A 12,377-nucleotide genomic window follows, 5' to 3' on the forward strand; every position below is an offset into this window, starting at 1 on the left:
GATTGAAAAAAAAATACTATGCTAAATACCCCCCCCCCCCCCCCAAAAAAAAAAAAAAAAAAAAAACTCTAGAAAACAAAACTGATGGATTAATTAAATTTAAAAGAATAGCCTGGTGTCAACAGCAATTAAAAAAAGGGAACGTAATTCAAAACCCAAAATTTTCGTGCTGATAAATTCACGTGTTGTTGAGGATAGCTAACTCTCAACATGCGCATGTGAGACTTTGGGTGTCGAATAACCTGGTGAAAAGATACACCTGAGTTTCGGGTGTGGAATAGCAATCCATTAAAAAAAAAGACCTTCTGTCAATCCACAGAGAGGGACATAATCACAAGATTTAAGTATGTAGTCAGACAGGTAGGCATTAAATGTATGAAATATGACAAAAATACCCAAAGGAAAACTTAAGCCAACCAAAACTGATTGAATAATTAAATGGTCTGGTGTAAACAGCCATTAAAAAAAACACCATACAGGACACAAAGCATAAGACTCATAAAAACAATGGATATGGAAAAGGGAATAAAAAATTATATAAACACAGTAAATCTAATCTTCATCAGATTCTGGATCCTCTGTAACAGAAGTTGATAGGAGCCAACTATCATACTGTGCCCTGACATCATTACTGACACCAAGACTGTCCAATAAATTGCAAACGTCCGTCTTCTTTTCTTCTTTCACACAAGAAATATCTCCAATCACCTCAGGGACAAAGTCAACCCAACGCTTCCCCTTCTTCAGAATCGAATGTTCACAAAATGGTCCCTCATACACTGACTTAAAGCCAACTTTATCATTGTTAAATTGTAACACCCTGGCATCACTCACTCTGAAGCCCTTTTGAGTCTTTAAAAACGACGCCACTTCTTTTTTATAGTCCTTCACAAACCAATCCTTTCCATACTGAAAAACAGTGCCATGTCTTTTTAAGATGTCAATGTATTCGGATGGCAGCAAAATAAGAGCTTTTTTCCTGATGTCCTGCTCAATACGTCCGAATACCCTGTCAGCTGGCAGATAACTGTGGCCACGAATTGGAAAAAAATATTGAATAGAACTATTTGGAATATGTCGTTTCCTGAATGAGTGCAGCATCGACACCATACTGAAATTTTTGTTTTGTCCAAAACACGAGTCAGAAAATAATCTGACTTTCCTGCCCTGAAAGCTTTCACCGAAACCAGTTAAAGCATGCTCAACTGCGGATGCAATGACATTTGAGTCTTTTTTATTCTGTGTCTCCATCCACGTATAAAGGAAAACATTCCTTAATGGAACAGACTGTCCTCGTCCTTCATGACGCACGACAGCAAAAACATACATATATAGCTGACGTGAATAATACGCCTGTCCAATCGAAGTTTTAGGGAGAACAAGGTTCTCCATTACATCAAAACATAGTGTTAATGAATCGTCAACGTTGTCCATTAAGTCATAAAATTTCCTGGCACGTCGCCTATGAAGCAAAAAAGCGACTGCCTTTGCTCGCTTTTGTGCTTCAGGTAAATCTTGGCGCAACTGAATCCGGAATCGCAGACAATCACTGCATATATCCTTGGCCGGGTGCCCAAAAGCCAGATTGAATCGATGCAAAAATATTGAATAATATAAGGCATAGGAAGCCTGTCGATGATTCTGCTCATTAAAGAGTTGGCGCATCTTGGCAACATTCATGTCACTGGGTAGATACTTCCGTCCAGGAGCTCCACGACGTGCATAATGGCTGGCTCTGCACGTGAATGTTTCAATATGAGAAACGATTGACTCTTTAAACTCAACCATCTCTGGGGTTTGTCTGCTGCCACCGCGACGCTCTTTTCTCGGTGCGCCTTCCTTAAGGAAATTATTTGCAAGACGACTGAGACGATCCTTCTTGACATCTGTAAGGATATAAAAAATAGAGGAAAGATGTTACATTGAGATAAAGGGGTATATGAAGAAAGTATCAAGCAAGAGAAATTATAATGTTATAGATGCCTACACACACAAGCTTCAATCCCCCACAACTTTTCCTTAGACACGAATAATAAAATCAAAATTCAAAACAGAAAAAGCATTTTAAAAATCTAGCTTGTGAGAACAAAAAAAAGTAAACAATAAAAAAAAAGACAATAACAAACGACTAAAACCACAGATAGGTAGTAAACCAATGAACTATGAGATGATGGATTGCGCCACGGGGCTGCAGAAACTTAAGTGAAAATTAAATTAGGTACTCATTTACTGTAAAGACACCCTCCCCCCCCCCCCCCCCAAGCAGCCTCCTTAAGCTGTATGCCAATTGTGAAGGGAATTTTAATTAAGTTAAGGATAAGCTATTGTGTCCCCTCAAATCTTCATGCAATATGGCACACATGCTACCTTCCTTAAATGTGTGTCTATCTTTATACTTTATTATGAAAAAAAATGGCGACTTTTAGAAAAATAAACAATTTTTGACTTCACAATGACCTCTCAAAAGCTTTTTTAATAGCTTTGTCAATGCTCTTTAATCATAGAGCTGTGAGCGCTTATTTCATTCTGACTACAATCTCAACGTTAGTCACAATACGACTGTAGTTTCCATCGCTTTCTGCATAGTGTTGCGGTCTCTGATCGTCGCTCCACGATTTTATTTCTGGTTGTCTCTCCTCGACATCATTTCTTTAATTTATTAGCAAAACGTGCTGTTTAATTTTTGTCCGCAATTTGTAACAAATTTTTAACAAGTAATCCTAAATTTGTTACCAGTTATTACCTTGAAAACTGTAGCATCATGAAAACATTAAGACTATTACTATTAGCACTTCATTTTTGTTAACAAAATCTTTATCTACTACTATTACTATTATGAACATGATTCTTCTTCATATCAGTGGTCCAAACTACACAAGGTGAGATATAAAAATAAATATTCATTCATGCCACGTGGTGTGAATGTCCACTCACAACAGCAATAAAAAAGTATACCCCCCCCCCCCCCATACCATGAAATGATTTTTATGGTATTTTATAGATAGAATGCGCTTGGCCAAGGAGTTCACAACATTGCCATCCGGAAGTATAACGGACCAACACACAAACTCTGTGTAACCATGAACTTTTATAGTCTGGTTAATACAGTTTAGTGAGAACAACTCACAAACGCGGATGGCAAAAACAATAACAAAGGCCCGAGTGACGTCATCTGCATACTATCTATAAACAATGCACTCATCTCGATGGCAGGACTTAGTACTCACCTTCCTACATTACATGGCTTTACTCTATGTTCATTATAAATAATGAAGACGTTACCATGTCCTAAGCTCTATTTAATTTTCTTTCTACTTTCACTTTAACTTAGACTAAGTCTAAGTGATCAATACGAAAATAACGTAATCATTATCATAACATAAATAGTGATGCACTAGGCAATAAATCAGCAAAAAGAATAATTAAAACAGTGGAACAGAAGAAAGAGTGGGCACTAGATCCAAGTTGAGTGAGAACAAAGAAAAATAGGTTAGAGTTGAGTTAGAGTGTTTGATGTTGGATACGGATCAAAGTCAAAGTAAGATAACTGAATGAGAGAGCCTTTGCAATTCGATAATATTATAATAAAAAAGGAAATGACAACTTACTGAGGATGGACATGAAGGATGCTTTGCATACAGGCAATCTCCCGCTTGTTGAGGTGACCACATTGTATTTGATGGTAACATCACGGCCTCTTTTCCTCTCTGTTTCATCGATCCTGGCCCTTGAAGGAGCTGACACGTCCATCAAGAATATCAACATGCTGTTTTGGTCAGCATGGCTGCTCTGGGAGCAAAATGTCTCGAACATTTGGACGAGTGACTCTGGCTTCAGCTGATCTGCACAACACAAAGGAGTTGAAACGTGGTTGCAAGAAACAGTCGGAATGTAGCCTCCATTGGCCCGTCTCATCTTGCCTACTGTCTTGTATGCCCTAGCTGTTTCTTTCCTTTTCCTCCCTCGGTCTGTCCGCTGTGCAGTTTCGTTTATGTTATCAAAAACTTCCATTGTCTCTCAAAATTGAATAGTCGAAGTTAGGAGCGGTTAAAAATGTATGTTAATGGTGTTAGCGGTACGAAGTTGAACGAGTGAATGGTTATCTACGGTCTACGCCAATGGGCGCATCCATGATACCAGTTCCGAGCCAAAAACATAACGAATTACGACTGGTCAATATTAACACCATTCACGGTCTTTGATTGGCTCTGGTTATGTCTCATTTTGGAATAAAACATTGCAGTCCTATATCTCGTTTTGGAAAAAAGTAGAATTAAATACACGTTTAATTAAAGTTATGTCGCGATTTGGACGGAAATATTTTTGAAAGGGCAAAGCTTTATCACCCATGAAGTGAATCTGAGCCGCTTCTCTCAATCCCTGAAAATGGCGTATGTCGCATTTTGGAAAAAAAACTCTTCATATATATATATATATATATATATATATATATATATATATATATATATATATATATATATATATATATATATATATATATATATATGTTTAGATATATACTTAACATAAAATAGTATTTGATATACTTCCTTATCCGAGGACTGCAGCTAAAACGTTACTATTTCAGATCATAAGTAAGTGGGTGACACACCAACATATTTTTTATACTTAAAAATAACACGAGGTTGGGGATAGGTGGGGGGGGGGGGGGGGGGGTTATCGTGAGATTTCTATTGAATCAGTCAGTAATTCTTTGCATGATCAGTCTCAATATCCCACGCGATCGTTATCTTCACAACACACCAACACACACACACACCAACACACACACAAACACACACATATATATACACACACACACACAGAGAGAGAGAGAGAGAGAGAGAGAGAGAGAGAGAGAGAGAGAGAGAGAGAGATAGAGAGGGGGGGGGGGGGGTTGGGTCCGTCCAATAGGTATACAGGTAGGCCTCATAATGTTATAATCACTGCCCTTTTAAATGGGATAGCAGATAGTGTGAGACATCGGATAATAGGACGATCGGGACCTCATGAAAAAGGCCTTTTTCCGTCAGGCCGACACGGCTATCATAATATGATGGTGACCATACATATTTCCATGTTTAATTTTGTCAATAGTTATTTCTTTCGAGAGAAACTGGTAGGGTCTCATTCATTTTCGTCTTTCTTCCTTTCGGCATATTAAGATCCCCCCCACCCCCCCCCCCCGCCCCCCTGTTGTTTCTTTTAAATTCTAACAATAACAATAACAATCAACGATTATTGAAGCTCGTTCTTTTTTGTAACACAATTTCTTGGCTGGCAAAATATGTTATACGACTTAACCCTCTCCTTACCAACCTTAAGGAAATCGTCACATTCGTTACGATCCAACCAGCTTTTTTATCATTCAGATTTCTTTTGGAAATAACATAATTCAAAGAAAAATGTTTTATTATAGCTATTTAAAAAATGAGACAGTGTTGTAGACTTCGTTTTTCTGATCAATATTATGCATAGAATGTATTTGTTGCTTTTCTGTTTGAGTGAGAAAAAAAATATTTTTGTATTGGGTGGGGGTGGAATTTTGGGGAAAATTCTGAAAATGGCAGGTTAATTATGGAAAGGGTTAATTTTTAAATTTTTTTTAAATACGGCATTCTGCTGGCCCGCACATTCTGGCACTAAATTTTATGTTAGGCCTAGATCTATGATGTGATATCAGACATACAAGGTGTTATGTATGTGCAGTTCAACTTATAATAATATGTAAGGCCATTCTAATGCCGGCTATTTCCTACTTGTCCTTCTGGTGAGCCTCTATTCAAATCCTTAATCCCCCTCTCAACAGCCCACTTGGCCGAAATACAAAATAGAAATATGACCGGGACCTCTCGAAACGGTTTTTATGTCGGAACAAATGGACTTTGAAGCTTCTTTACACACAAAAATTAAGGAAATATAAATGCTACAGTGAAGAATAAGAGTGGGTTTTGATTCTTAAATTGCAAAAATCAAATGATCAATGTTTTTGTTTATTCATCTTAACAACGCCACTACCACATTATCGCATGCGTCTGTACTGTTTAATTCATCTTGTTTTGTTGATAAAGGGGAAACCGGAAACTTCCATTTTATCTGTTTTCGTATATTAAATTGAAGCTTACATTCAATTTCACATTGTTATTTATTTCTTCGAGCTTCGAGCAGCACCATTTACATTACCAGAGACACGGCGAGTCACAATAAATAGTAATAACGTTGTAATCTAAGGAGCAACCGTAATAATCACAATGTCTATGAAGATAATATTATAATGTTTTCTGGTTGCGATGTATCAATTGCTGCAGTTCGTATTGATGCTATGCGTTTAGGTAAAATATTCTCAACATCCGCCAGCCAAGTTAGATAATACCAGCACACAAAACGATGTGTAATCCTTAACTTTTATAATCCGATTGATGTAATTTAGTGAGAACTAATCATTAACAGGGTCTTTAAAGACGATTATAATAAAGAGCTGAGTGGCGTCAATTTCGTTCTCTCTATTCTTCGTCTTAAAATGGGGACCGCTCTCCTCCTCTCCATGTAGTAACTAGATTGCCCTGTCCAGCCTTGCATTCAATGTACTCTTGAGTTTGAAAATTGCTCTTTAAATTATAAACTCAATAGCCTTCAACAGTCTTGACGTCACTTCCCTCGTAATAACTCATAGTAACTTAGTAACTGGTTCTAAACTATCGGAACAATGGCGGACGCCCCAATGAAGAACTTCTCCGACGGGAATAAAAGTGTATCCAGATGAGAAAAACATTACAAATCTGATCATGTTTTGACTTTTATACATTCTGATCACATGACATGTGAAAAAGTTTTAGCCAGCATGAAGAATAAAAAGTACCGATTTTCTTTGTTTAGAACCAAGCTGCTCGTACGGGGCGGACGTGACATCAGACTATTGAATCCAATTATTTTAGATACTAAATGAGCACACTCTTATCTGTTTACTGGGGTCCTCGTTTCGAGGATATTGCGCTATATAAATTCTCTAGTTTCATATACCAATGATTTCGCATAAATGGACGCGGATCTTGTTTTGATAATTTTGTCACAATTGAGGAAGTGAATTTAACCTCTATAGGTAGTGTAGTTACTGAAGTGTTGAAATAGTGGCTATAGTATTGTTATCTGAGGTCAAGTGCGTGGCCGTGTTATATAAGTTATAATATGATAGATTGTAGCCGATAAAGGCCCAAACCGACTGTTGGGTGTAGTGATGTGTAATGTGTAGGCCTATTGATCTATTAAAGTAGATAGGGCCGACTTCTTGTAGGATTGTTGTGTTTTGTTTTTTTTTCTTCTATTTTATGCTGTTTAATTTTTGTGTGTTCGTTTTTTTTTGTGGGTTCGTTTTTTTTTTTGTTTTTTTTTGTGGGTTTTTTTTTTTTTTTTTTTTTTTTTTTTTTTTTTTTTTTTTTTAATCCACATTTTTCGTTTTTGTTATTGTTGCTGTTGTTATTGTTCTACTTCTTATTGTCGTTGCTGTTGGTACCGATTTCGACTACCCACCTCGCCCTGTCTAGCTAACTTTGAGGCGCTGCACTGCGGTTGACGCTTTGGTTATTCCCGTCTTCCCGTGGAATAGACCCTAAAGACAAATTTTCCCTTGGGGATGAATAAAGGAAATTAATTTAAAAAAAAAATTATTATTAGTTTCCTGCTTTTAGTTCATCCCGACGTAACACCGTTTTGATACGATGGGTTATATATACACTATGCATAGAATTCTTCAAAGAGAACTGCGCTCGATTGGTTATAAACACATAAGTTAACCCAAAATAATTATGTTGATATAAAACTACAATATATATATATATATTATATATATATATATATATATATATATATATATATATATATATATATATATATATATATATATATATATTAAAATCCTGTCAAGGGAAATATATCATCGCTCAAAAACAAATTATTTCCGTTTTACTAACCGCCTCTCAGACATGGCTTTAACATAACCAAATAGTCGCAGTCTGAAACAGGAACACCAAGTCCCTCGATAGAAAAAAAAATCGAAAGTTTAATCTTCCATATGGTACCGACTATCTACCATTGAGATGTTTAAAGTTCGCTCTTGATAAAGAACTGCAGCCACTGAGTGGTGCATAATTGAGTCCTTTGACAAGACTCTTGACAAATCCCTCGATAGAAAAAAAAAATCAAAGCGTGATCTTCCATATGCTACCTACTGTCTACCATCGAGATGTTTAAAGTTCGCTCTTGATAAAGAACTGCTGCCACTGAGTGGTGCATAATTGAGTCCTTGGACAAGACTCTTAACTCATAATATTCTCTCACCGTACTTAGCCAAGTGTAAAATGAGTACCTGGCCATCAACAGTGTTGTCTCTGTCAGATAAAAAAGCATTTTAGTATCGCCTAACAGGCATCATGTCTCGTCTTACATGTTAAGTGTTGCTGTTGACTTGGGACACATTGTAAAGCGCTGTAAGCGCGTTTAGTTGATATTGTACGATATAAATGGTCTCGCGTTTTAATTTCTTCAATCTCAGGTTCAAACCCGATAGATACTGACATGTTTTTTTCTTCTGTGTTTTAGTCACTCTTTGTGTCTGGATCAAAGTTCTACCATTCTTTTGTACAAATGGCAGGTCATATAATATTTTGCCCTCCACGTAAATCGCTATGAATACATTTAGTGTATATTGCACAATAGAGTAGCAAACGTTTGTTTGTTTGTTTTCTAGCAACCCAAGCCGAAGTGACCGAGTGGTTAAGGCATTGCCCTGTAATCCAGATTCGAGCCCCGCTTCGGGCAATTTCGTGTTTTGTTTTCCCCTTGGGCAAGATTAGGAACCCCCAGTTTGAAAAAAAAAACAAAAAAAAAAAAACAAAAAAAAACAACAACAAAAAACGTGAGCTTTTATATAGTGCAATATCCACTAAACGTGCTCAAAGCGCTTTACAAAGGGTCCCTGACCAACAGCAACACGTAACATTTAGAATGGGACATGGTGTCTTTTAGGCGATATTACATTTTTTTTCCGACAGAGACAACGCTGTTAACGGCCAGGTACTCATTTTACACCTGTGTACGGTGAGAGAATGTGAGTAAAGAGCCTTTCCAAGGACTCAACTATGCACCGAGCGAGGCTCGAACCCAGGACCTTCCGATCCATAAGCGAGTGTCATACCACAAGACCACATAGCCGCATTTGCTCACTTTGGACAACATGGGTGATTCATGTTAGCATCAGACATACTGTTTGATGGCTTATCTTTATTCCATCAGGGAGTGCCAAGGCGTAGGGACCTAGATGTTGTTGGGCTGATCATCATCAACCGTAGCCTGTACTCTTGAGCACGTTGCCGGTCATCTGTCTCCACGAATCGCGATCCTCTGCGGTGCCCATGAAATCTGTGTTGTTTTTAAAATCACTTTTGGCCATTCTTAGGTTATTCAAACATGTCATTCTTTGTCTTCCTCTAGCTCTCTTTCCTTCGATCATCCCAGATGTTACCAACTTTTCTATTCCGTCTCTTCTCCACACATGTCCTAGAAACCGTAACTGCCTATTTCTGACGGTATCGATCAACATTCTTCCCTTTCTCATCTTCTCCAACACTTCCTCGTTCGAGAAAACATGGCTGTCCATGATAGCCTCAACATTCTTCTATACATCCACATCTCAAATACCTCTAACCTCCTAGTACATTAATTGTCAAGTGTCCACGTTTCACAACCGTATAGAAAAATGAGGTTGACGTCACTCAGGTCTTTGATATTGTTTTTTGCCATCCGCGTTATTAGTAATTCTCACTAAGGTGTATTAACCATACAATAAACATTCAAGGTTACACATAGTTTTGTGTGTTGGTCCGTTATACTTCTTGGCCATGCGCATACTATCTATAAAAGGGTAATTGGGTTGATAAATGGTGTTAAACTAAAACTTTTGAAACGTTTTACTCATCAGTGCTGACGAGCCCACCGAGATGACTGCCATGACAGGGGGTTCCCAAACGGAGGCAGTAGCTGTGTCCCTTCCACTTACAGGGACGGCGCCGACATCTACAACGCCCAACGGCTGCAGTGAACAGTATAAAAAAGCATGGCTCAAACGACAGCTGCGAACACCGGCTGGAAAATGTAAGTTGTCTTTGAGATGGTTGTTTATTTATTTATTTCTTCATTTATTTATTTATTATTTTATTTAATATTTATTTATCTATTATTTGATTATTTATATATTTATTTGTTTATTTATTTATTTATTTATTTGTTTGGTTGTTTGTCTGTTTTTTTATTATCTATTTTGTTTATTATTTATTTATTTATTATTTAATTATTGATATATTTATTCATTTATTTATTTATTTGTTTGTTTGTTTGTCTGTTTTTTAAAAAAATATCTATTTTATTTAATATTTGGACGACTAACCTTAAGTATTATAGTTCAACCTATAACTGATTGAAGAAACACATTGAACATTTCTTTTGTTATCTCTTGGGCCAAATTTGTCTTCTGTGCCAGTCAGTAATAGTCCAGGTTTTAGCCGTAACTCTACGCCTTGAAATGAGCAGTAAGGTCAAGTCTCTCTAACTCAATGAAAATTTACGGCTTTATATAATGCTTTGTGCCCAATGAAATGTTATATGCTTTAAAATGTGAACAATGAAATAGAGCATTACTATAATATCCCCAAATGAGTCTACAATGCTTTATTTAATCGCCTGCTCGCTTAATGAAGCTAAGTTTCCATTTGATACAGTACTCTGATAGGCATCCATTTTGTACATGGTATCTTGCAATATCCGCGACTGCTTTTGGTACTCTTTCACGCCTGGGTCTTGTGGAGTAATCTGTAAGAAGTACCTGAACCAAAATCACAATGCCGGGGGGCAGAGTTTGAAATAAGTTTCGCTCATCCAGTCTCTGACCACGTTCAACATCGCTTCTTTGTTTCAAGATGATGTACCTCACCGCTTAGCCGCCAATACAATTTGTCTAGCCAAATGAGGACCAGATCTCAAACAGGCAACTGTAGGTTTCTGGGTAAGGATTCAATAGTCTGATGTCACATCCGCCCAGCAACGAGCAGCGTGGTTCTAAACAAATAAAATCGGTACTTTTTATTCTTCAATCTGGCTAGAACTTTTTCACAAGTCCTGTTATCAGAATGTATAAAAATCAAAGCATGATCAGATTTATAATGTTTTTCTCCTCTGGATACACTTTTATGCTCGTCGGAGAAGTATTTCATAAAGGCGTCCGCCATTGTTCCGAAAGTTTAGAACCAGTTACTATGCGTCATTACGAGGGAGGTGATGTCATGACTGTTGAAGCCATTTACGTAAATCAATATTGTTTTTCGGTTTGATTAAAGATTATTCATCTTATTCGCAGAATTTTGAAACCTGGTCATACAAGATTTTATAGAGCAGGGAATTTTGTTTATAGCACCCTGCAAGAGCATACCACGGAAAAGAAAAGTTTCGATAGTAGAGGGAAAGAGTGCAACGCAGAGATTACAGTCATGTCTATAATAATCCTTTAACAATTTGTGTAAACTAGTAGAAAACCCGCAATAGTTGCGGGGAAATAAAGTCTATTACGAACAGGCACTGATCTATCTTAATTGGATTGAATAGTCTGATGTCACGTCCGTTCAGCAACGCGCAGCTTGGTTCTCAACAAAGAAAATCGGTACTTTTTATTCTGCATGCTTGCTATAACTTCGATAACACATGTCATCTTATCAGAATGTATAAAAGTCAAAGCATGATCAGATTTATACTGTTTTTCTCCTCTGGATACACTTTTATGCTCGACGGAGAAGTATTTCATAAGGGCGTCCGCCATTGTTTCGATCGTTTAGAACCAGTTACTAAGTTACCATGCGTCATTACGAGGGAAGTGACGTCCCGACTGTTGAAGCCTATTATTGTACTATTTGAATTGTGTAAATTAACATAGATCAAGATGAGTCGTTTGAGCAATCAAAACCGGTCCGATTATAACGAATGTAGGTACGCGCTAATTATTCTGGCAACAGTGGGGTGAGATGGCTATTCCTGGCCTCAATTGACCTACCATCATTTTTCCCCAGTAGATTTTGTAAATAAGGATGTATATTTGTGTCAATGGGTTATAGAATTATCCTTAATTTTTTTTTTAAAGATAAAGAAAGATTTGCACGTTTCACGAAAATGAATCTGTAAAAAATAGTTTTATAATATTTAGATTTGCTACTATATCTGTGCTTGTTGGTAAAACTTTGACATAGACTGTACGGAACAATTTTGACCCCAGCCCTATTTATTTCTAGGAATAGATGATTTAATTATCGGGTTATGTCGCCCTGTGCAAATATTTACTT

The 12,377-nt window shown here is 37.1% G+C and overlaps 2 protein-coding genes across 8 annotated transcripts in view; one reads left to right on the plus strand and one right to left on the minus strand.

The window, feature by feature from the left end:
* Positions 1-4,223, minus strand: part of LOC144979941 (uncharacterized) — a 4,689-nt gene extending 466 nt beyond the window's left edge. Inside the window, exons 1-2 of the mRNA XM_078927271.1 lie at positions 3,609-4,223; positions 1-1,886 (exon numbers count right to left, since the gene is read on the minus strand). The exon at positions 1-1,886 is cut by the window's left edge and continues 466 nt beyond it. Coding sequence (XP_078783397.1) covers positions 553-1,886; positions 3,609-4,011 — 1,737 coding nt within the window. The 5' untranslated portion in view covers positions 4,012-4,223 and the 3' untranslated portion in view covers positions 1-552. The remainder of the gene's footprint in view (positions 1,887-3,608) is intronic.
* Positions 1-12,377, plus strand: part of LOC144979942 (uncharacterized) — a 67,171-nt gene that overhangs the window by 47,609 nt on the left and 7,185 nt on the right. For all 7 annotated transcript variants that reach the window (XM_078927273.1, XM_078927278.1, XM_078927274.1 and 4 more), the window contains one exon: positions 9,974-10,146. In XM_078927273.1, coding sequence (XP_078783399.1) covers positions 9,974-10,146 — 173 coding nt within the window. The remainder of the gene's footprint in view (positions 1-9,973; positions 10,147-12,377) is intronic.

This window comes from Berghia stephanieae, chromosome 9 (assembly GCF_034508935.2).
Source record: "Berghia stephanieae isolate SIO BIC M18660-M18661 chromosome 9, UCSD_Bste_1.3, whole genome shotgun sequence".
Lineage (NCBI taxonomy): Eukaryota > Metazoa > Mollusca > Gastropoda > Nudibranchia > Aeolidiidae > Berghia > Berghia stephanieae.